At 53.6% G+C, this 23,773-nt stretch overlaps 1 protein-coding gene across 1 annotated transcript; it reads left to right on the top strand.

Moving 5' to 3' along the window:
- Positions 1-861: 861 nt before the first annotated feature.
- Positions 862-23,600, top strand: CHRDL2 (chordin like 2; the record flags this gene model as incomplete). The annotated part of the gene is made up of 11 exons (XM_048294389.1): positions 862-1,156; positions 6,253-6,365; positions 7,162-7,255; positions 8,162-8,304; positions 10,413-10,506; positions 10,822-10,877; positions 12,688-12,856; positions 13,770-13,964; positions 17,127-17,309; positions 20,721-20,813; positions 22,618-23,600. Coding segments are annotated over 11 exons (1,515 nt in total), but the record flags the coding sequence as incomplete, so codon positions are not given.
- Positions 23,601-23,773: the final 173 nt, after the last annotated feature.

Here is a 23,773-nt window from a genome sequence, read left to right as displayed (position 1 = left end):
AAGCTGAGCCCCACAGACAGGCAGAGAAGGGTTGGCAGCCAGAGCCGGACCACTTTGTGCAGGATCTGGGGAGCAGCAGGAACAGGAGCAACGTTGTGTGGAGGCCAGGTGGCTTCTCCAGGGATGACTGCATGACCAGTGGTTTTCCAAGCAATGGCGTTTCATGCCCATCATGCGGAGACGGATGGCAGCTGGGTGGGAGCGCTGCTCTCCTCGCTGCTGGGGTGGTGGGAGGAGGGTTTGGGACTGTGGACTGGGGCCGGGGGGTTCCTGAAGGCAGAGGCTACATTTAAATGGCTTTATGAAGCTGAGGGAATGTCAAGCATCTGGTGGGCAGAGCCGGGCGTCCAGGTGGCGTTTGACAGGGAGAAGGGGTGCAGCCGGGCCTTGTTTGTGGCGGTGATGTACCCCGTCAGTGTCACCTCTTGGCTCGTAGCCCCCAGGGCGAGGTCCAGCCCGGCAGAGCCCCGGCCGGGCTGCAGGGCTGCAGGGGTTAACCCTGCGGCTCCCGCACCACCTCCCCGCCCGCCCTCCCTCCTCCCTCCCGCCGCCGAGGAATTTCCTAAAACACCCCCCCAAAAAAGTGGGACTATAACAATAATATATTAAAAAAAAAAAAAAAAATACCCACCCTGCGGATCCCCCCTCCCGCTTCCATCTCCGCCTTTAATACCAACAAACAACTCCTCGGCTCTCCCTAAAGGAGGCGCCTTTGATCGGAGCGAGACGAGCCCCGCCGGGCACCGGCACCGGCACCCCCGGGCACCGGCACCACCGGCATCGGCACCGCGACACCTCCGGGCACCCGCAGCCTCGGCCACAGGCGCTGCCGGGCACCGACGCCGCTGACACCGGCACCGACATCCCCGGGCACCGGCAGCCTCGGCACCGGCACCTCCGGGCATCGCGCCGTCCTCCGAGGCGCCCGACGCCGCAATCGACACCGCGGCACCGCCGGGCACCAGCAGCGGGAGCGAAGCCCCCAGCGCAGACTCCGAGACATCACCGGCACATCGGGCAGCGCACCCCCGGGCACCGGGACCGAAGCCCCAGGGCACCGAGCACCGGGCTGCGATGCTTCCCGGGGCGGGTCCCCTCGCCTTCCTCCTCCGGTGCCTCCTGCTCCTCTTCGCCTCCGAGAGCCGAGCCCGGGCTCGTAAGTCTTCCCCGCTCCTGTCCCGGCTGCGCTGCTTCCCTCCGTGCCTCAGTTTCCCCGTCACCGGGGTCCCCAGGAATTTGCGGGGGTGCTTTGCGGTCATGGCTGGGGGCACGGGGAGGCTTTTGACCACGGCAGGTGTTGGACCTCCGTGGCTGGGATGTCCCAGGCCGTGCAGCCAGCCAGGTTTCCTGTCCCGCACCACATGGCTGTGTCCCCCTCTGCCTGCTGCTGTCCCTACCTGCTTTGTGGGGTTGTACAGCACCGAGCACAGCACTGCCAGCTGGTGAGGGGGCTGGGAGGCTCCGCGGGCCGCCAGGGGTGTGAGGAAGGTCTGGGACCCCCTTCCATGGGCTAGAAATGCCACAGAGAAGGAGGCTGTCTTACAGACCTTCCTCTGCACAGATCCCACCCTGCACGAGTGCATCTCCCCTCCGAGGGTGGATGGGGATGGGGCAATGCCTCCCCCACTCCAAACAAAGCTGGGGGCTTTCCTCCATATCATCCCTTGTCCATCTCCATGTTCATCCTTCAGTCTCTTCCACTTTGCTCCCAGCGGGCTGACTGAGGCAGAGAAGGTTTGGGATAGGGAAGGGAGGTTTGGCACTTCCCACAAAAAGGCTTGAAGGACTTGGCCAGGGCTGTTCAGGAGCTTGGAGGGTGTTGGATGTGTTAACTGCAGCCAGGAGGTGGGCTTGGCTTGGGCAAGGCACCAGTGGGTGCTGAGCACCCCTGCAACATCGCAGAGCCACTGGAGCTCTAAGCAATTTGGAGCAGGACCTGTTGTGTCCCTACATTTATTCTTCCCTTTAATCTCCCGGATCCCAGCGGAGTCTGCCGGTGGCTGCGTCAGGGTGATTTACAACTTGCCTGCTGCCAGCAGTGCATTAGGCACTCAAATAATCATCCTCCTGGAGCGTGGACCCAAAATACGAGCACTGGATTGCTCATCCTGTCTGTGGGGTGTGCTGGGGGGAGAAGGCAGGTGGATGGATAGGGCTGTGCAAAGCCCCGGGGAGCAAAATCCAGGTGAATTCAGCTGCTTTCCCTTCCCTGGGCTCATCCAAAGCCGCCAAACCCAGCCCGCAGCATCTGTTTCTTGAACAAGGGATGTGGGTCTGACTCCCTGCTTCTACCCGGGCTGCTGTGGTAGAGTTAGGAAGAGGATGGAGACATCTCCAGAAGGTGAAAGAGGTTTTAGGGGAGGTGTTTGCTCTTTGGAGGTGGTAACAGAGCCCGTAAGTTGGGCATAAACTATGACGGATGGGGGCAGTAAGGGTTTGTATCATTTGGGATGATGTGCTGGGGCCTGTTTGCAGGACTTAGAACGCTGAATATGGGATTGAAGCAGGATTGGAGCAGTGAGGTCCAGAGTCACCCCCCAACTCTGAAACACTTCAGCTTTGCTACAGGGCATATCCCACAATGTGGAGGGCTTGGCCAGAACTTGCCCCGTGGTCGAGGGCAAGGTGGTTTGGGTGACAGAGTCATCATCAAATTGTAGACTTCTCTCCACCATCCACCTCTGCAGCCTCACACTTTTCTCAGGGCTGAGTGTTCAGGGAGAGTGAAGACAGGAATAAATTAGTTATGAGCAGGCTCATCAGCCAAGGGACCTACAGTGTCGTGGCTAAAAATAGGTGAGAAGCAGAAATGCTCAGGCTTGAAGGCAAGTCAGAAAAGAAGAATTTGCCCACAGAAACAGTCTATTTTAGGGGATTTGCACTCCCAGCTGAAAAAAAGTATCAGAGGCACAGGTTACTGGGACGAATGTGCTGCATCTGAGTAATTCAGGGACAATGGTTGAACACAATGATGTTTTGGCTGGAGGCATTTAAACACCAGCATCTCTGCAGAGCATGGGGCAGTGGTTTTCCCCAGGAGCTTGGAAGTTGCTGTTTCATTTCTTTTTAACATGGTTGCTGGAGAAAAGGGGGTTCCTGGGATCCCTCTGTCCTACAAGTTTGGATCCAGCAGGGATGAAGGGACTGGGTGCTCCAAGATGGGAAGGACCATGATGGAAATCAAGTGCTACCATGTCCATGGTAAGGGAGAGGTGAGGGCTGCACACCCTGCTATAAGTAATGAAGCATTCCCTTGGGAAGGAGTGGGGGGAAGCAGGACCCTATCTGCCTGGCTTCTCCACCCTGGGGAACTCAGAGATGCTTCATGAGACTGCATTTTCAGAGCTACAGAGTTTTCCAGGCTCCCAAAGTCCCAAGCAGATATTCCCAGCCAGGAACTGAGCGAGGTGAGCGTGTAGGAATTGATCTGAATGTGAGCAGAGTCTTCAGGATGCCACATGTCAAGGGTCCAGTGTGTTTTAACCAGTCCCTTGTCAGCTAAGTTGCATTTTAAGCCCTTCATAAATACAGGGCTGTCACAGGAGTGCCTGGACTCTGTGTACCAGACAGTGCTCCTTACACTTTATTTATGGCTGCTCTTAAAACTTACAAACTGGTTTGCATGAACTCCCTCCCGCATGCCCGGCACGGCGCTGGCTGGCAGGTGTGTGACCTCCAGAAAAACTGCTGGGGCTGGGAGCCCAGCTCAGACATGCCCTGCTCCAGAGACAACTCCAGGGGTGCCATCTGGGAATGCAGGACCACCCTTCCCCCTCAGCCTCGGGATGCAACAGGAGAAGAGGAGTGAGGGGAGATGAGCAAGACCCCACAACCTCTTGCTGAGCCATCGAATTGCTCAGAACACTCCCAGAGACAGAATCACAGAATCACTCATGGCTTGGGTTGGAAAGGACATTACAGATTTAGGATAGGTATTGTGGGAAGAAGCTTTCCAGCTACCAGGAAATTGAAATCTCACAAGGGGCTGTTGCAGAAGCTCTGAGCAGCATCTTCCCTCAGTGGTTTAGAGACACCAGTCCTCAGTGACAAATTGAATGGTGTGGAGAAACCCATCCTGGGCTGCATCTCCCACACCATGAGAAGGGAATGTCTCCTTAGGATGTATCTCAACAACTTCAGACACCAGCCACCAACGAGATGCCACCCCACAACTTTCTGACCTGCTTTAGCTCCAGTGACAAGTAAACCCATGTGACTTTTCTGAGTGTGCTGCTGCTGAAGGTGCAATAAATAAGGTGACTGATCAGCATGGGAGCAATTCACTGCTACAAATGGCTTTTCACTTCAAATGAATTAGGAAGATATCCAAAGTTTGACCTCTGAAAATAAAATTATTGGCCTGGCATGGGAAAAAATGGTCCAGAGCCTCCAGCTTTTAAGCCTCCTCTTCCTTCCTTCCTTCCTTCCTTCCTTCCTTCCTTCCTTCCTTCCTTCCTTCCTTCCTTCCTTCCTTCCTTCCTTCCTTCCTTCCTTCCTTCCATCCATCCATCCATCCATCCATCCCCATCTTGCTTTTGCCCAAACATGCTGGCACCTCTTGCCAAAAACACGGCGTAGCACTACTGAGATGCCAACAAGTGTCTCCTGCTGCCCAGCCCTGCCAGTCAGCTTTAATTTTACCAGCAGGCCCTTTGCAGACATGAATCAGGCTGCTTTCGAGGGCTGGACCCAAACCAGGGCTCCACTTGTGATTAAATGTTTGAAGGAAGCAGCCAACTGGCATGGGAGCCTGCGAGCTGAGCGGGGCCGCGTCACACCAAGGCAACTTGATTTCTTCACCCTCAGCATAATTCATGAGGATGCTGCAAGCAGGGAAAGATGAAGTCATTTTCTCACCCTTTTGCAAAACTATGTTGGTTTTTTTTTTTTCTGTTTTTTAGTTTTGTGGAGTTTTTTCCTCTCTTTTCTGGGTTTCTGCATTTCCAAGCCACATGCTCACCAGTTTTGTGTGGTTTGCTGTAAGCTCATGACCTGCCTGGCCAGGAATAGGGAGTTGCTGACTTGTCAAGAGCTATGGGGACAATGTAGAGTCCTGATCTGGGAAAGGGAAGGAAAATACCTCTGCCTGTTCCTCTGGTAGCATCCACTCCAAAGCTATTGCAAACCTCCACCTCTGCAGATGCAGTGGTGGCCTGGACCGGGCAGTCTGGAGAGCTGGTGGTCACCACTTGTGAAGGTATGTCTTAGAGAATCAAGTGCTTAAAGCCATCAAAGAGGCTCAAGTCTGCTGGCAGGGCTTGAGTTGGAAGAGACCCATAAAGATCTTCGTAAACCCATAGGGCTGCCTTTCCTGCTGGCCAGAGGGTCTGGCCATGGTAGAGCATCACCTGGGTTCTTCCTGAGGATGGTCATGAACTAGAGGAGGGACTGCAGCCCATCCCAGCATATCTGGGCGAATTTCGTCTGGTTGATTGGAGAAATCCACCAAGCAGGTGGCATCTCTGGCTTTGGTGAGGTGGGACAACACCAGCTGGGCCCTCCCAGCCACTGCTGCGTCCCAGGTGACAGAGCGAAGCACTGGCTCTTAGCACCTTTGGGGTGGTGAACACCACTGAGATCATTTTGGGGACCCTCTGCTATTCTTTAAGGAGCCCTCCCAGCAGCCTGGCAGGGTCAGCACCTGCTGGCTCACCCAAGTTCATGTAGCAGGAGGTGGGCATCATGCCTTGGAAAACAGCCCTCCCCCTCTCCTGCATCCCCAGGGTGCCGCAAGTTTTTAAAGACCCATAAATGCTTCAGGAGCCGTAAATGTCTCCACTGCCTTCGAGCAACGCAATCACCCAAACTACCTCAAATTCCCTCGATGACATAACCTTTTAAATCACCTTCGGTTTTCAGCTGGGCTGTGAGCACGTAAACCACGAAAATCACACGCAGACAGGTGTGTGCTTAGAAAGAACTTGGCTCCTGGGGTGACCCTCTGCCTGGTCAGAGCTTTGGCACATGTCACGGGAGAGTGGGAGCAGCCCCACGGCTGTTAGAGGGTCCAGGTTCCTGCAGGTCCAACCGGGTTTGGAGCTCAGTCCTGCGGGACCAGGTGATGCCTGTGGATGTGAACATTAAGGGTGACTAAATTGGGGTTTTTGGCCCAAGTCCTGAGGGGTTTGGTGGTGATCCTGGCCACCAGCTACTTGTGGGGAATAACGTGAAGGCTGCCCTTGCTCTCATCACAGAGAGTTGTCCCAAGAACCAACCCCTTTTCTCACGTAGCTTCTCCTGGTTGACTTTCAGGGCCGGACATGTTCTGCGACTTCAATGGCAAGAAGTACAGCCCGGGGGAGAGCTGGCACCCGTACCTGGAGCCCCAGGGGCTGATGTACTGCATCCGCTGCAGCTGCTCCGAGGCACGTCCCCACGGCGCTGCGGGCAGGCGTCGACACTGCTGCTGCTGCTGCTGCTGCTGCTGCCCTGGGGCTTCGCTCAGCAGCTTTGAAGCAAATCGGTCCCGGTGTCGCATTTGACCAGAGAAGCCCTTTCCAGTCCCATAGTGGCATTGGATTCATCTCTTGCCTTTGGCAAAGGCTGTCCCCCTGGGGGGTGTTGGGTTGACCTTGTGAGGGTGCTGCCGTTTACCTTGAGGAGACCTTTTGGTACTGAAAGGGAGCTGGTGAAAAAGATGGAAGTTATTTTTTACACAGATGGATAATGATGGGACAAGGGAATGGTTTTGAGCAAAAGAAGAGGGGAGATTTAGATTAAATGTTCACAAGAATTTGTTACCTGTGAAGGTGGCGAGGCCCTGGCACAGGGCGCCCAGAGAAGCTGTGGCTGCCCCACCCCTGGGTGTGTTCGAGGCCAGGTTGGAGCAACCTGGGATAGTGGAAGGTGCCCCTGCCTAAGACAGGAACAAGATCTTTAAGGTTCCTTCATACCTAGATCACCCAGTGATTCCATGATTCTGCCTCTGTAGCGCCGGTGGGTTGTGGGTGGAGGCGGCTCAGGGCTGCTGTCAGATGACGGGTGGCCTGTGCTGGTGAGAGACCATGAGCTGGCTGGGTTTGAACCAGGGCTGGAGACATCCCTGCCGAGTTACAACCAGCACAATTTGTTGCAATAATGTTGTGTTCCTCCCCTCGCAGGGGTGGACCATGAAATGAATGTTCCCTGTGGACTAAACAAACCGCCTCTGTCTCTCCCCAGAACACCAACATCAGGTGCTACCGGATCCAGTGCCCAGCTCTGCCGTGTGCCAGCCCTGTCACAGACCCCCAGCAGTGCTGCCCGCGGTGTCCTGGTGGGTGGACATTCCTCAGGGATGGGGTGACAAGGTGGCTGTGGTCCTACAGGGTGGTACCTCCACTGCTGCCACTTGTGGCAACGCAGCGATGCTGGGTCTGGCCCTGGTCACGGAGCTCCGGCTGCTTTTCTCCTCCAAAAATGTCATTTTGATGGAAAAGGGCTCTCTGCCAGACACCTTTCTCCCCCCCATCCCAAGAGCTTTGTAGGGACAAAATGTCAGTTCACACGTCAGGGGCAAAACAGAAGCTGGCACTTTATTCTGATCATTTGCCAGCAAAGTGTCTTGGACAAAAAAAAAAATTACGTTTTTTTAACAACTTCCTTCTCTGAACTGGAGACTCTCTCAAGTTTTATCCCCAAAAGTTTTCCTACCTTACCACTACTGATTGCCTCATTTTACCTCAATATGTCCATTCTCACCCCCACAGATTATCTCAAGATTTAGTCCCAAAACTTTCCCTACCTGAGTGCTGGCAAAGCTAGTCAGAAACCATCAGTGATTTGAGAAATCAGGAAGAAAAAATAGAAAAAACCTCATTAATTTTGATTTTACTTTAATTACCCATGAGAGAAGCCCTTTTTACCTGACTCCATCTGAATCTGACGATTATTACAACCAGGGGAGGGAAAAACCCAAGAATTTTCTTAAAAATCTCGTGAGGTCCGACTTTCAGGATTTCCCTCTGTGCTGAGCTCAGCGCAGCCAGGGCAGCCCCATTCTCCAGGAGCTTTTGGACACTTAATTGCTGACCAACCATGCAGTGCCCTGGCCACTTCACAGTGACCACAGTGTGTAAAGGGCTGCTGGGCCTTTAGGGATGGGCTGGTGGGGCATCAGTGCTGCATCGGGGCCAGGCAAGGGCTGGCTCTCATCCCGCTCCTTTCTCATCCTCTTTTCCAGAGCCACACTCTCCGTCTGGCCTCCGTGCGCCCGTCAGGTCCTGCCAGTACAACGGGACGACGTACCAGCAGGGCGAGATGTTCAGCACCAGCGAGCTCTTCCCCAGCCGCCAGCCCAACCAGTGTGTGCAGTGCAGCTGCTCCGTAAGCTACCACGGGAGCTGGGGGCTGGGGCTCTCTCCTGCACCCAGCACTGCCCCACCAGCTCAAAAACCCCAGCAAGACCTGGTGGTACCAGCCTGTGTGCGGCTGGTTTATCACTGGGATTGGTTTATCGGTGCAGAAGATTTACTGGAGGTCACATGGGCCAGGTCTGGGCGGGGGCAACTTGGGGTAGGCAGTGGGACAGCCCTGTCCTCATGGAGTACCCCAGTGCTCCGGGGCTGTGGCAGCAAAGGGTGGGACCAAGCTTGGCCAGGAAATAAAAGAGGGGCAGAAGAGCCCAAAGCACCTCCCTCTGTCATGCCAAGAGCACACACACAGGGCTTGCATCAGTTGATGCTGGACAGGGAAGTATCTGTGGCACTGGAATAGCTGGTCTGAGCCTCTGGGGCGTGCGCACACCTCAGAGCTGTGTAGCAAGAGGAAAAACTGACGTGTAGAAATTACTCGGCTTTTGAGGCTGGTTCCTCTCTTAGGGACCCCAGCTGGATGGTGGGAAACACTGGGAAGGAGCCCTTGAATCTGACTGCGTGTGCTCCTCTGCCGCTGTCCCCAGGAGCCCGTGGAGCTCCCATGTCTCTCTCGGCTGTCCCTCAGGCTCTGTTTATTTCTCAGTTAATGCCTTGGATACAAAGGGGGAAATAAAGGGATGGCTGAGGAGCCTTCAATGGGGGGATCTCCCCAGGCTGTGTCTGATGTGGTCAGCTGCTAGAACAGCTGCGTGAACAGCTGGTCTAACCCTCTCTGAAAACTGCCCCAAGACCGGAGCCTCTGGGATGAATCCTGCCTTTTATGGCACTGGCTCTTTCCTGCCTGGGGCAGGTCATTGCTGCGAGCTGCTGGTCAGGAGAAGGAAGGAAGGAAGAGGCAGGTCTGGACTCTCTGAGGTGGAGAGCAGGATTTGGTATGCAGTGACCTCCGCCACATCCTGTCACCCACCAAATTTCCCTCACCCTCTTCATGTTCCTTACACAGTGGTTTGGCTTCCTGATGGCAGAAGAAGCAGCAGTGGTTTGGTTTTCTAAGGATATCCTTGGCTGACCTCTTGGTTTTGGTTGATTGGGAGCTTGTGGATACCCCAGAGAAAATTGCTGCATGGAGAAGACGACCTTGCTGTCGAGGTCTGGCTGCTGAACATCCTTTTTTACCCTTTGGCAAAGTAGCAAAATCTGATTCCTGCAACAAACTGGTGCAAATCCACTGACTGAGGTGGGGCTGGGATGCACTAAGGTCAAGGCTGGCCTTGACCTGTGGTTTTCAGCTTGAATCACTACATCACTACAGCAATGATATTTTCCAAACTACCCACTCAGGTCTGTCCCTGCGTGCCTGTGTGCTTGGCTCTGGCGTTATTGAATAAACCAGGAGAGAGGGAGGGCAGAGCTCCGGTGTGGACCTGAGTCTGGGTTCAGAATCCTGCTTCCCATTTCCACCTGTCTCCTCCGGGTCCTTTTCCTGGCAGATGTCAGAGAAAATTGTCTTCTGCCCCTTTGAACCGGGGGTTGTTCTGCAGAATTTGAAGGTGTGTGGGGGCTGTTTCAGGTCTGGCAGCACTCATGATGCCGGAGAGGAAAGCACTGCCTGCCCCTTTTTGAGGAAGACCATTCCACTCAGGAGCTTGTGTACTGTTCATGGAACAGCCATGCCAGGAGAGGACATGACCCTGCTGTGCCCTGCAGGATGGACAGTGCAGCAGGGGCAGACCTTCAGCTTTCATTAGTTGCTGGATGATTGGTGGTATTTGAAGATGGACCATCAGAGGGCTTTTGATCGTGGAATCATAAAATCCTGGAATGGTTTGTGTTGGAAAGGACCTTCAAGCTCATCCAGTCCCACCTGGGCAGGGACACCTTCCACTATCCCAGGTTGCTCCACACCCTGTCCAGCCTGGCCTTGGACACTTCCAGGGATCCAGGGGCAGCCACAGCTGCTCTGGGCACCCTGTGTCAGGGCCTGCCCACCCTCCCAGGGAACAATTCCTTCCCAATGATTTATGGTAAATCTGCAGTTTGAAGCACTGGCAGCCCATCATGGGGGACATTCAGCTCTTTATAACGCTGACAATGTTTTTTTCCCTCCTGCCCTCCTAGGAAGGCCAGATTTACTGCGGCTTGGTGACCTGCCCCGAGCTGCTGTGTTCCTCTCCCTTAACCGTGCCGGATTCCTGCTGCCAGGTCTGCAAAGGTAACGAGGCTGGGACTGAGGGCTGGGAGACTCCAGCTGGTTGCCACCTGACAGCAGGAGCCATTTCAAGCCATTTTAGCAGGATTTTGGAAGCCTGAGCTGTAAATCAGGCCACTTGTTATCTCTTGGTTGCACTGGGAAACAAAAGCTGGGGGCTTGGGTTTTCCTTGGGTAATAGGAATTGCATGTGCAAAGCTCCTGTCTCTCCAGACTCCCAGGTAGGCCAGCACCTGAAGGAGAGCTGCTTTCAGCAACAGAGAGCAAACCTCCATTTAGCCCCACAGCATCTCCCAGGACAATGTTTTTCCCTTGCAGATGGCTCCTTTGAGAAGTCCACGGAAGAGGAATCCCTGCAGTTAAACAGAGGTGTTGTACGTGACATTTGTGTTTTAAAGCTCCGCTTCTTGCTTCTAGCACAGCTCCCTGAACAGCTCACAGGATGCCCTAGCACATTGTCCTCTACCCCAGCAGCTCTAGGAGGACACTCAGATCCTTGCACAGCAGGACCATGGACACCTGATTTGCAGGTGAATCGTGCCATGGAATTTAATCTAGCTGAGGGATATCAGCCTAGGTGACACCTCAGGCCACCAGGGAAAGACTCTTCTACTCTCCCTCTGCAGCATCTTAGGGACATGGTTTGGTGAGGGACCTGGCAGTGGCAGGGAAAGGGTTGGACTTGATGACCTTAGAGAACTTTTCCAACCTAAATGATTCCGATTCTATGGTTCTATAACATCTTTGGAAGTGCAAAAGACCAGCAGGAACTGGAAATCTGGGACACTTCTCCTCCTTGTTGGCCAATGTCTGCCAGCTCAAACAGCTGAAGGACGTTGTCAGAGCAGACCCAGAGGTGACCAACAGCCAGGCCTGACCTGTGTCCATAGAGTCAGATGCCCAAATCTCTCTTGGGAGGGTTTCTCCTCCAGGAGAAGGTGTCTCCGCTCCCTTTGGGCTTGAAGGTGTCCTGCCCCCCACGCAAGAGGGCAGTGCTGGAGCTGGCCACCACTGCCTTCCCCAGGCTGTTTGTATCAGCAGCCCCAGCAAGGAAAGAGTGCTTCCTTGGCTGCCAAGGGTTCCTTCACGGCGACATTTCAGAGCTGGGCAGCCCATGCCAGGTCTGTGGGATTAGGTCACTTAGCTCCTGGCTCAGCCCTTTTCCATACTGCTCCACCACCTATAAAATCTCCAAAATAGACACAAGGGGACCCTTTGTGCTGCGTGCCTTGTCCCAACACTCTGCTCTTGGAAGCCTGGGATGTTCCTGGGATGTTCCTGGGATTCCAGTCCTGCTGGCTGGCGGCGCCATTCCAACTCTCCTGGTCCCTGCCAGGTGAGAGAGCAGGATATGGCCCATCCTCACCTTTCTGATCCTGTTTGAGCCACACAGATGCCAGTCCTCGTCTTCCCGTCTAGGAAAGACCAGCCCATTTCCCTGTGTGCGTTAGGGACGTAGGACCTCACATGCGTCTCTGAGGGCATTGGGCTGAGCTTAGGGAGGGAAAGGTGCTGCCCCAGTGAGGGTGCCCCACGTGAGGAGGACACCAGTGTGGGACACTGACACCAGTTGCTCAGCACCCCTTGGGTGGTGGCAGCAGCAAGATGGGGAAGGGGCTGGAGCCCCAGGAGCGGCTGAGGGAGCTGGGAAAGGGGCTCAGCCTGGAGCAAAGGAGGCTCAGGGGGGACTTTGTGGCTCTGCACAAATCCCTGACAGGAGGGGGCAGCCGGGGGGGGGGATCAGGCTCTGCTCCCAGGGAACAGGAACAGGAGGAGAGGGAACGGCCTCAGGCTGGGCCAGGGGAGGCTCAGGTTGGATATTAGGGAAACTTCTTCCCCCAAAGGGCTGTCCAGCCCTGGCACAGCTGCCCAGGGCAGTGGCGAGTCCCCATCCCCAAAGGGACTTAAAGTTGTGTGGATGTGGCACTTGGGGACACAGGTTAGTGGCGGCCTTGGCAGTGCTGAGGGAATGGTTGGGCTCCATGATCTCAGAGGAATTCTCCAACCTAAGCATTTCTGTGATTTATATGGCTTGTGGGTCATTGCTTATCCCTGTGGTCTCTGCCCCTTCCACTCCTGATGGAAGGTGTGCAGGACACAGCATGGCTTTTTCCAGCATGCTTTGGAGTGAGAACAACTCAACTGCCTGAATCTGAACCCCCTCTTCTCTCTGGCTGCTCACAGAGACACTCACAAGACCAGTGCTTGGGAGAGGTGATGGGGAGGAAGCCACCTGGAGCCACCGTGTCCACTGTTCTCAGTTCTTCCCTGGAGTTAATTCCCAGGAGCTTCAAACCCAAGGGAACAGGTGGCACCACCGTGAAGATCGTCTTGAAAGAGAAGCACAAGAAAGGTAAGGGACAGAGAGGCCAGGCAGTCTGTATGTGGCTTAAAGTGGCTTCTCCAGGACTTGGAATTCTTCAGGGAATCTCATTCAGCAGCAGGTTTCCACCAGCAAGTCCTGCTCCCCACTCTTCCACAGCCAGCCTCACTCAGGTATCTCAGTCCTCGCGCCCACAGCCTCCTGACTGCATGCACTTTCCAAAATGGGTTGGAAGAAGAGTGGTCCTTGGAATGTTCTGGAGATCTGGGACTTGGGAAGGAAGGAGCTCAGCTGGAAGACTCCACATGGACCTTCCAGGACAGTGCCACAGAAAGGCAGGATATTCCTCCTTGTAACTGTGTGCAAGTGCTGGGTCTGACACAGCGCTGTCCCAGGTGTTGCTCCTGGAGGAGAGAGTAAGACAGTGAGATGAGGAGGCAAGCCCCTTGATCCAAAGGGGGGGAATAGCAGGTCCTTTCTCCTCTTGGTGGCTCTCCCATCACTGTGCCTCCAGAAGGGCTCTTTCTAGTCCTTGGAGATGAAGCCCTGGAGGAAATTTTGGGACCTCCAAAAATTTCCATGGAGGAGTCAGCAGGTGGCACTCTTCACTGTGCTTCATTCCTGTGACAGCCTCGGAGGGACCCTGGGCTTCCAGAGGTTGGGAGGCAGGTGAGGTCCTGCCCACACTTGCCCTTGTCCCCACCAGGGTGGTCAAACCCAGCAGACCCATCTCCTGGCGCCTGCTCCCTCTGTCCCATGGCACCTCCTGGGTGTGGTGGCTGTGATATCCCAGTGACCACTGCCAGGGGACCTCCTCGTTCCTCGACACAGCAGGACCACCCATGTCTGAGGTGCTGAAATGCAGTGACTCCACCGAGCCTTGGGTTTACAAAGAGAAGAAGGATTTATTTCCGCAAGCAGCTCTTTTCTCTCTCTCCTCCAGCTTGTGTTTACAATGGGAAGACCTACTCCCATGGGGAAGTGTGGCACCCCGTCTTCCGGCTCTACGGCCTCCTGCCCTGCATCCTCTGCACGTGCAGGGATGGCGTCCAGGACTGCCAGAAGATCACATGCCCCAAGGAGTATCCGTGTGAATACCCAGAGAAAGTAGACGGGAAATGCTGTAAAATATGTCCAGGTAGGTGGGATCCTGCCTGCTCTTGCTGCTGCCTTCCAGTTCCTTCCTTAACCTTGGTTTAAAGCCTCAGGCTGACAGATGTGTAGGGATTCACATCACTGGTGGCCAGAATTCACACCAGACAAGTTCAGCAGGGCAAGCACTGGTGGAAGGGTTGGCTTTTCTGGGAGGGCAGTAGGACTCCTCCAAGGTAAGGAAGCTGCACTGACCCCCAAAAGTTTCCATCTGTTGGGAGGATGAAGTCTGGAGAAAGACGCTCCAGGCGGGACACACTGAGAGTGCTCAGACAGATGGGAGGTGCTTTCAGGGGAGAGGACACAGTCTGTTCTCCAAACCTCTAGGTGGGACAAAAATCAGAGGTTTACATTGTGGCAGCTGAGCTGTAGGTGTGAAGGGAGAAGGGAGGACACTTCCCAGGAGAGGGGTTGCCTGTGGTACTCATGGTTTGTTGGAGCTGGAACTCCTCATCTCTGGAAGTGGAGGTTGAACACACAGATTTTGGGGTGTCCAGGTAGAACTGGGCTGGGACATGGAAAGGGGCTGGAGCCCCAGGAGCTGCTGAGGGAGCTGGGAAAGGGGCTCAGCCTGGAGCAAAGGAGGCTCAGAGGGGACCTTGTGGCTCTGCACAAGTCCCTGACAGGAGGGGGCAGCTGGGGGGTTTCGAGCTCTGCTCCCAGGGGACAGGGACAGGAGGAGAGGGAATGGCCTCAGGCTGGGCCAGGGGAGGCTTGGATTGGATGTTACAGAAAATTTCTTCCCCCAAAGGGAAATTTTCTCCCCCCAAAGACCCAGAAAGGGTCTGTCCAGCCCTGGCACAGCTGCCCAGGGCAGTGGTGAGTCCCCATCCCCAAAGGGATTTAAAAGCTGTGTCGATGTGGCACTTGGGGACATGGATCAGTGGTGCCTTGGCAGTGCTGGGGGTACAGTTGGGCTTGATGATGTCAAAGGTCTTTTCCAAACTGAATGGTTCTGTGATTCCATGGTGGAGAAGACCACTTTTCCTTTCCTGTTCAGTGTGTTTTGGGTCTCAGCTCCTTGGTCTTTGGAAAGCTGTTTGCCTTAAACCACAGACCTGGCAAAGATGTGGCAGGGATGACATCTCCTCCTGGTCCCACTGGAGAATGTTTTGTGGATTATACCTCTCTGAACTGACATTTATCAGGAGATGTTCAGCTGATGGACCGCCCACAGCTTCCCTGGGGAGTGTAAAGGTACCTGAGTGTCTTTGAGCCTGGCTGCAGGTGCAGCGGATTGTGCGTGATCCCCTCTGATCAGCATCTTCAAGGGGTTTCTGTGGAGGGGTCTCACCCAGGAGAGCAAGCAAAGGGCACTGCCGTGTTTTGGAATGGCTGCAAAGTCATTTGAGCTGAGATTTTCAAGGTTTTCCAGCCCCTGAGCAGAGAGGTTCTGGGATGGCCTCCCTGGGGGAGTGAAGGGCAGAAGCTCAGCTTGTTTTAATAAGGTTTTTGATGTGTTTATGAGCAGGATTTATGATGTGGTGCCTGGTGGGAATGGGATGTGATGACTGAGCAGAGCCCTTCCAGTCTTGCATTCCCACTCCAGTGGGTCTCTCTGGTTTAAAGCCGACAACTTTCCCTGCTTGGATCTCTTGTCTGTTGTTCAGACTTCATTTTATTTCCAATTAAACACCCTGATGCAGCCAAAATGATTTTGTTCTTGCTTTCCAGTTCTCACAGATAGCGATCACACACACACACATTGCTCAGCCAAGTTACATCCCTGCCCTTTCCTTCCCTGCATGGAGGCTTTGCCCAGCTTCTTTTTCCAGGTGCTTTCTGTGACTGTGCTTATCTTCCTCCTTTGTACCCCGTAACTTAGAAAGGAACACTAAGGGATTTTGCTGAAGGGACCCTGATCCCGGGAATGGCTGCGATGTGTTGTTTGGATGTGGGGAACACGGCTGTGGGCAGAGCAGGTGACCATGACCTCTGTGTCCCTGCTCCTCCTCCCTGATGCTGTGGGCAGTCGAGCGGCTCCAGCGGGGAGCTTCTGAGTTGTTAAATTCCTGTTGAATTCAGGGGGTTCCTTTCCTGCTGTGAAGGTGGGGCTTTAATCATGGGCTCCGTGATCTTAAAGGGCTTTTCCGGCTTTAACAACTCCACGCTTCTGTGAATGCCCTGGAGCAGGTGAAGTTTAAGGCTCTGGGACAGAGGTTTCCCTGCTCCCTGACCCCACAGTGGGAGGAATGAGGGTGCTGGGCTGTGCTCATCCCCCTCTGCCTCACGCTGAACTGCAGAACTGAGAGCCTGTCCTCTGGTTGCTGACAAGCTTTGCTTCCCTTTAAATTGGGACTTCTATCCCCTCTCAGAGAAGAAGAGCTCAGGACCACCCCAGAAAGCCTGGGGGAGAGCAGAATCAGGCCTAAAATAACTGTCTTACTAAAATAAACCCCAGGCATCTATTTATAGCCAAACTTTCTTTCGAGTAGTGTAAAAAGTTTCAGCATCCAAACTGACTGGGAGAACAAGGCTAAATTCAGCAGAGCTGGGCTCCTCTGCATTCCAAGGACCACAACCAAAGGCAATAAATCTCCTTCCAAAACCATGGGGGATTCTTAATTACTCCAGATACATTAAAAAAAAGAGGGAAAAATTAGCAGCTCTTCTTTACCAAGAATGCTGAAAAAGTCACATAGGACCCAGTGTGGATGTCCTTGTGGTGACACCCCGTGTGGCGAGGGTGCTGGCGCTGGTGCTGAGCCCACCTGTGGGGCTGAGCCGGGTGTGCTGCCCAGGCAGCCCAGGCTCCTTTGCTGTGGACTCATCCCTTGGCTCCCCTGATGTTCCTCCTCCAGTGGGAGCGAGGTGGGAAGTGGGGAATCCAGCCTGTGCTTTGTGGCGATGGTGGCATCAAGGTCGCTGCAGAGAGTATGAGGGATCCAGATGGACAAAATCCCCTTCCCCATTCCACTGGCACAGAGGCTGCCAGAGTCAGGGGGAATGAGAAACGTGAGAATGAGGAGGTCCACAGGTCCCTTATTAACCTCTCCTTTGCTGCTGGTTCTGATGCTGGGGACTGGATCATGGGACAGACACGACTGTGCCACGTGGCACCAAAGCCAAGATGCCTTTTTCATGACCTGGGTGCTGAGATGGTCCTTCCTGCCCCTTTTTAATGAGCTCTGTCCTTGTGTTTGCTCAGAAACCAGAGTCAAACCCACGGATGAAATCACCATCCCCCGGTGTAGCAGGAGCCCCAGCCGTGTCCTGGTGTACACATTTGTGCCGCCACACTCCGAGCCCTCCAAGGAGATCCTCAGGACCATGGCGATCGAGAAGGAGCTGGCAGAAGAGGTGGAAATCTACAACTGGAAGTTGATTAAAGGTGAGCACCATTATGAAAGCAGCCAGCAGAGCAGGAGGTGTGTGTGGAAACCTGATGCTTTCCAAGCTTTGTTCGATTTTTCTGGCTTTTCTAGAGGTGCTCCACCCCTCGCGTGATGAATCAAAACCTGCTGACAGCAGGCTGTCTCTTCTGCCTCCCCCATTTCATACTCTTTTCCTGCATTCCATGCAGACTGGGGGCTGGAAACCACTTTTGGCCCCACTATACCTCACCATGAGCTGCAACACCATCTGGAGGCACAGCACACGGGCAAGCAAGACAAGGGCCTTGGGGCTGCTCCTCCAAACCTCCCTGCTCTCATGCCAAATGCACATGGAAAACAAACAAAAAAAATTCTTCTGGTCACTCCATGGTTTTGCTTTTGCTCTTTTTTTATACCCCAGTCCACCTACAGCTTGAAAGCTGCTGCAAAGGTGCACACAAGGGGGATGAATTGTCCCCAGCGCACTTTTTGGATGGGTGGATTTGGATGCTCCTGTTGTTGTGTCCTCTGGACGTCGAAGCACAGCAAATACGCTGTCAAACGGCACCAATCTCTTGCTCTCTCCCCACGCCTTCAGCTTTGCTCTTATAGACCAGAGGAGTCCAGGGACACCTGGTCCTGTAGATATTTGTGCTGTTTCTCTGCAGCCCATGGAAGCATCCCAGTGCCCCAGTCCTGAGTTTCCATCTGACATACTCTACCCCAAAAAACTTGAGCACTTAAGGTTGGTTGTATGTTTGCTACGGATCCAATGACCCTCGGCCTGCATCTGCTGGGCATGTGTAGCCAGGTGTTCTGGTCTCCTGGTATGTCTGTGTTCCACATCACTCCCTAGGGAGACCTCAGCCAGCTGCTGAGACTGGGCACACATGGACAGCAGCCCGAGAAATTAACTCCGGAGACAGAGCCCTGGCTGCCACCATGTTTCCATCCTGCCCCTGCCATTCTCCATGCTCCCCGGTGCCCTCCTGCCCGTGCTCCCGCGCCTCAGCGGGGCCTCCCTCACAATGGCACCTTGTAGCTGAGGACAGCTCTGAGCCCACGCTGTCTGGGCCCCGCCGCTTCCTCCCCTTGCTCCTTGGCACGGGGCAGCACCCAAACCTTCTCGGCACCTTCCGAGGCCAAAAGCTTCACGTCTGCATGGAGCTCCCAAGCCCTGCCAGCCAGGGACAGGGGAGGCCCTTGTCCCTGAGGCCAACACAGCTCTTTTGCTTGGCAGACTGAAGTGTTATTATTGGGAGAGAGCATGAGCTCACTCACATATGGATTCCACCTCTCCATGGTCCATCACTCTACCAACAGAGCAGAGTGTGTGGAGTAGAGAGGCTGCAAGTCACGCCTGGACCTCGTCCATCTGCCTTTGTATGGGCTCATGATACCTACGTGGCCTCATCTATTTCTGGGCCAGGATGGTTTCCTCCATGAAGCAGGAGTTGGGAGGAGAAACCAGCACCAATTCCCAGACAAAAGTTTTACCCAGCTGGCTGGTGGCACACGACTGGCCTCCAGAAGAGTTGCAGAGCAGGCTTCCCCATCTTTTTAGGGGTCTGAACATCACCAGGAGTTTTGAAAAGTGGCTTTCTGATGTTTTTGACCTGTTGTCCTCTCGCTATAGGCCCTGTTAAGAAGTCCATCCCCATCTTTCTTACAAACCCCCTTCGAAGCACCAAGAACGGTGGTGCGTGCCCAACAGCCCCAGCAGCTCGCTCCATCTCCCCCCAAATGCTGCCAGGAACGCTGCTGCCTGTTGGATGGGATGTGCTTGCCAGGAATGGCACTGCCCTATGCCAGCTCCATCCATCCTGCCTCTCCGCTGCTGGACTGTTCTTATCTTGTGCTCTCCTGATTCCTGCTGGAGCATGGCCTGCGTTCCTGCTCTGCTCCCCAGCTCCTGGCATGCATCAGGAATGACCATCCCGGGGGGCAAAGGTCTCAGCCAGCTCTCTGAGAGCTCTTGGGGGAGCATTATCTAGGTCGGTTGATTAAAAGATGTTTATCTCTTGTAGCTCTTGTTTAAAATATCCTCTTGGTTACTAATGTGCTGGAAAGTGCTTCATCAGCCCCGGGGACTGTAAGCACACCCTCCTGCTCCTTTCTAAGTATAGACCAGAAGGATTTATTGAACACTTGTGCCTTTCTTGCGTCAATAACAGTTTTATTATCTCCATCCAGTATCTTCTTTTGTTACTGGTAGGACTTCTTTACCCAACCCACTGAAAGGACTAATTAATAGTCCAAATATCCATCCATTTCTCTCTATGTCTTTGACTTCCTGTACTAACTTTCCGCAGTGGATAATGTCTCATTTATATGGATTGTGAGGCGCTTCCCCTTCATTACATACTCTTTTTGTGTGTAATTGCTGCTGGGAATCAGGGAAAGTCTCTTAACCAAATAAGGGGGACCATGTTTCCTCTCACATTTGCTGGCAGCAAGAGGCTGAGTACTCCGGGAGCCTGAGGGAGAGGTGGGGAAGGATATTCCAGGCATCCCTGCCTGGTTTGTCATGCCTTGCAGGAGAAAAAGAATATCATAACCCCTAATCCCACAAGAAGGTCACTTTCATTGCTAAATGCAGATTCTGGTTTGCCTGGGTCAAACATCTGAGTCAGGCACCTCCACTAAGAGGACAATGCTGGCAGGGGCAGAAATACCAATCTCTGCTGAGGTCACTTGTGTTTTTTCCTGTCTGGAGGAATTTCAGCACTGGTGACAAAGAGATAGAAAACTTTGGTCCCTGGCTGCTTCCAGGACAGGAAATCATCTGAGCATGGAGGGGTCTCTGCAGTGGGGGAACATGGGTGGTTGAGAGTGAGCAGAGGGGACAAGGATCCCAGCATCCCCTTGCTCTCACCTTTATTTCTTTGATGGTTTTAGGGGAGACTTGAACTCCTCCAGGGCAAGATGCTTTCTGGAGCAACACAATCCTATTGCTTTCACTGCTGCATGGTGAAACATCCTGATTTAACAAGCAGTGACTCTTTTCATAGAACCATAGAATCTTAGAAAGGTTTGGGTTGGAAGGGAGCTTTGAGCCCATCCCATTCCACATCCCTGCTGTGAGATGGGACACCTCCCACTAGACCAGGTTGCTTCAACCTGGCCTTGGACACTTCCAGGGGTGGAGCAGCCACAGCTTCTCTGGGCAATCTGTGCCAGGGCCTCCCCACCCTCACAGGGAAGAATTTCCTCCTAATATCTAATCTGATACTTAAATGAGATGTTTCCTGGCCTTGGCCCACCCTGGATTCATTCCCAGTTCCCACCAGGCTTTGGCAGCAGGTCCTGCACCAAACCAGGACCCTGGGGCATCCAGGGCAGGCAGTGTCAGGAGGGAACAGAGAATCCAAACCTGTGTGAGCCTTGAATCGGACGCTGCAGAATCTGATGCCGTGTCCCTTCTGCAGGAATATTCCATCTGATCCAGACCAAGAAGATCAGCAAACAAGAATTCAAGCAAGAAGCACAAAACTTCAGGCTGATCACTAGGACGAATGAAGGTAGGGAGAGAAAAATCCCATTTCCTGACTCCTCCAGCACTCCCTGCCCCAACCAACCTCCTGATTTCCTGCTCTGCTCTGGCCATTCCAAACAGGCTGCAAAATCCCAGCATGGCATGGGGAGCTGAACCATGGGGAAAATGCTTGTGCAAGTGTAGCTGGGCTGGGGCTGACCTGTCTTCACATCCATACGCAACACTCCTGGTTAACAGCCACATTTTCACTTTATGGTATTGGAAAGGGCAGCCAGCTTTCTAAAAGTGGATGCACTCTTGTGAAATCCAGAGGTTTTGTCTCTCCAGAGCCCATAAAACTGTTTGATTTTTATATCTAATCCATCTGGTGGTACTGGGAGCATGGGGGGAGGAAAAAAAAAATGATGCGAGGGATTAGCAAAAAAATAAACTGTTGAAATATTTAAAAAAATCATTCTGGACGTTCCGGGATGTGCGTAAACATGACAAAGAGCAGGAATGCTGGTGCACATGCTGGGAGTGCCTGCATGGAGCGAAGCTGCCACGCTGTTTCCTGCTGGCTGCCTCCTCGCCTGGCTGCGTTGGGGTTTAATGGGATGGGTTCGGATCAGAGCCGTGCCCGCAGTGCCCAGCACCCATGGGTTATGGGGTCAGTCGGAACAGCGCTGCTGCCCAGCGCGCACAGCGCTCCCGGTGCCCCAGGGACGCTGGGGGTTGGTTTTCACCCCTAGCCCCTTTGAGACAGCAGCTTTTGACCAAACCCCGGGGGATTTTCCAGTCCCTGCTCCCAGGCTGGGCTTCACACCCTGGTGGAGTCTCTGGAATGTGCCTCCTTCTTCTTGCCTCAGTTTCCCCTGACAAATAACCCTGTTGTGAAGTAACCACTGCCGTGGCTGCAAGTTCTAGGAAAGCTCTGACCAGTGATTTCTTCACAGCAGGAGATTAATTCAGCTAGAAAATATTCCCTCCACCCCCGGAGTGGTGACATTGGGGCTGCATAATCCTTGCTGGGACTGCACTGGGGGAAGAGAACACCTGGAGGGAAAACACCTCCAGCCACCTCCTGCACATTGGGGGATTCTTTGTGGGAGCATGGAGAGGGATTGGGACACTTTGTCCTGATTTTGGGGAGGGTTTGCAGTTCCACATTTGATTTGCTGGGACTCTGCAGCTCCTTGAGGGATTCAGAGGGATTCCTTCTTTTTCTGCAGCAGGATTTTCCCCTACCATGGGTGCTGAATGCAGACCCAAGGCTGAGGCAGCAGCAGAAAGATGAATATAAATGGGGGGGTTTTGAGCAACCCAACCCAAACAAGTGGGGCTGACAGAAGAGAGGAGAGAGCCATACCTGTCCACTGCCCATGAAACTGAAATTGTGGCTTTGTGAGGTTGAGACAAAAGACAAGCAAAATGCTTCTTCCCCCGAGAGGCAGAAAGTCAGCCCAAAGCTGAGACATGCCAGGGAGGACATGGACCTAACACCATGTCAAAGCACCCCTTGGGGAGGTGGAGAGGGGGAGTCTGAGCCCCTTTTCTTTTCACACTGCGCAAGTGTTTTCCAGAAAAGTATTGTAAGGGCCGTTGATTGTCCCATTAATTGCAGTGCAAGGGCAAGAGGGCCCCTCCAAGCACCATTTTAACTGCAAGATGACGAGGTCTGGGGCTTGGATCACTTACAGGCTGCTCTGACCACGGCCGCTGTAGTGTGCAGAGCTCTCCCACAGCGAGCTCCTTGCGGATCCTGCAGTGCCGAGGGTGCTACACATGGGGCAATTGTGCTTTCCTGCTCCAAGGCTGCTCCTAATGTGAGTCTGTCGTTGCTCATTCAGGTCACTGGAACATCTTCCGAGCCCAGACGTCGGAGCTGAGGATGACAGAAAGCCCAGAGAAGGAAACAAAGAACTTGTAAAGCAAAGAACCTTTCTGTAGCTAATGATTTATCTACACACAGACACACATACACATATATATGAACTCCAGAGCTGCATTATTAAATAGACTGGCACTGCAATACAGGTTACACTAGTGGAAACTCCAGGAACTCCAGAGAACGATCCCAATCCATTGGTGTCGAAGCCGCAGCCGTGTAGGTGCCTCTCTCCAGCGGGAGAGTGCAGGAGGTTGGCTGTCACCTCCCGCTATCCCAAAGATGTCGGCTGAGCAGAGGGAGGAGGGAGAGATGGAGGAGGGGCGAGACCTGGTGCGGCACGAGGAGGTGGGATCCAGCCCGGACACCCCGGCGTTCCTGAGGAGCACCAGGAGCACGCAGCAAAGCAGAACACGACCGTGCTCCTTACCAGCTGCTGGTGGAAAGGTGACCTGCAAAGAAAGAAAAACCATCCCTCTTTCTTTCCTTGGAGCCCCTGGGAGCTGCAAAGGGGTTTTTTTGGCTGAATGCCCTCCAAAGAGTGTTTTTTGAAAAATCTCCTCTCTTCCAGCTGGGACGATACTTTTCCCTTCTTTGCAGGTCACTTGGAAATGTAGGTTCTGGGAGGACCCACCTGCTGGCAGGGTCTGAGACCCTGAACACTGCACTAAGGTCACTACTAAGCATTTATTGTGCTATATATTTATATCTATCCTATATAATATCTATGGGGCTGTATTCACAGGAGAGGCATCTCCCAAAGGGCAAACAGGATCATTTCTGCAGCATGGGGAGGAGGGCATGCAGCAGCATCACCTTCCCCCTGTCTGGAAATAACTTTGGGGGATTTTCAGGTTGTTTTGGTACATGTATTTATCCTAGGATTCTTGTTATTTTCTGTTTTGATAAATCTATTTATTTGGAGATCCAACTCTGTCTGACAAATCTGATTAAAACATCTTCTTGATTCAGCTTCCTGTGCTGGTTCTCTTTTCCCTGTACGGTCTGTGTTAAGGCTCGGGGGCCCTGGTGGGGTCTGGTTCCCTTGCACTCACTCAGGCAGCATCCTCAGGGTTGGGATGCAGGATGGAGGCACACAGAGAGATCCCACGGATGCT

The sequence above is a fragment of the Corvus hawaiiensis genome, chromosome 2 (assembly GCF_020740725.1).
Source record: "Corvus hawaiiensis isolate bCorHaw1 chromosome 2, bCorHaw1.pri.cur, whole genome shotgun sequence".
Lineage (NCBI taxonomy): Eukaryota > Metazoa > Chordata > Aves > Passeriformes > Corvidae > Corvus > Corvus hawaiiensis.
Note: the sequence above shows the minus strand (reverse complement) of the source record. Positions and strands in the feature narration are given on the sequence as shown.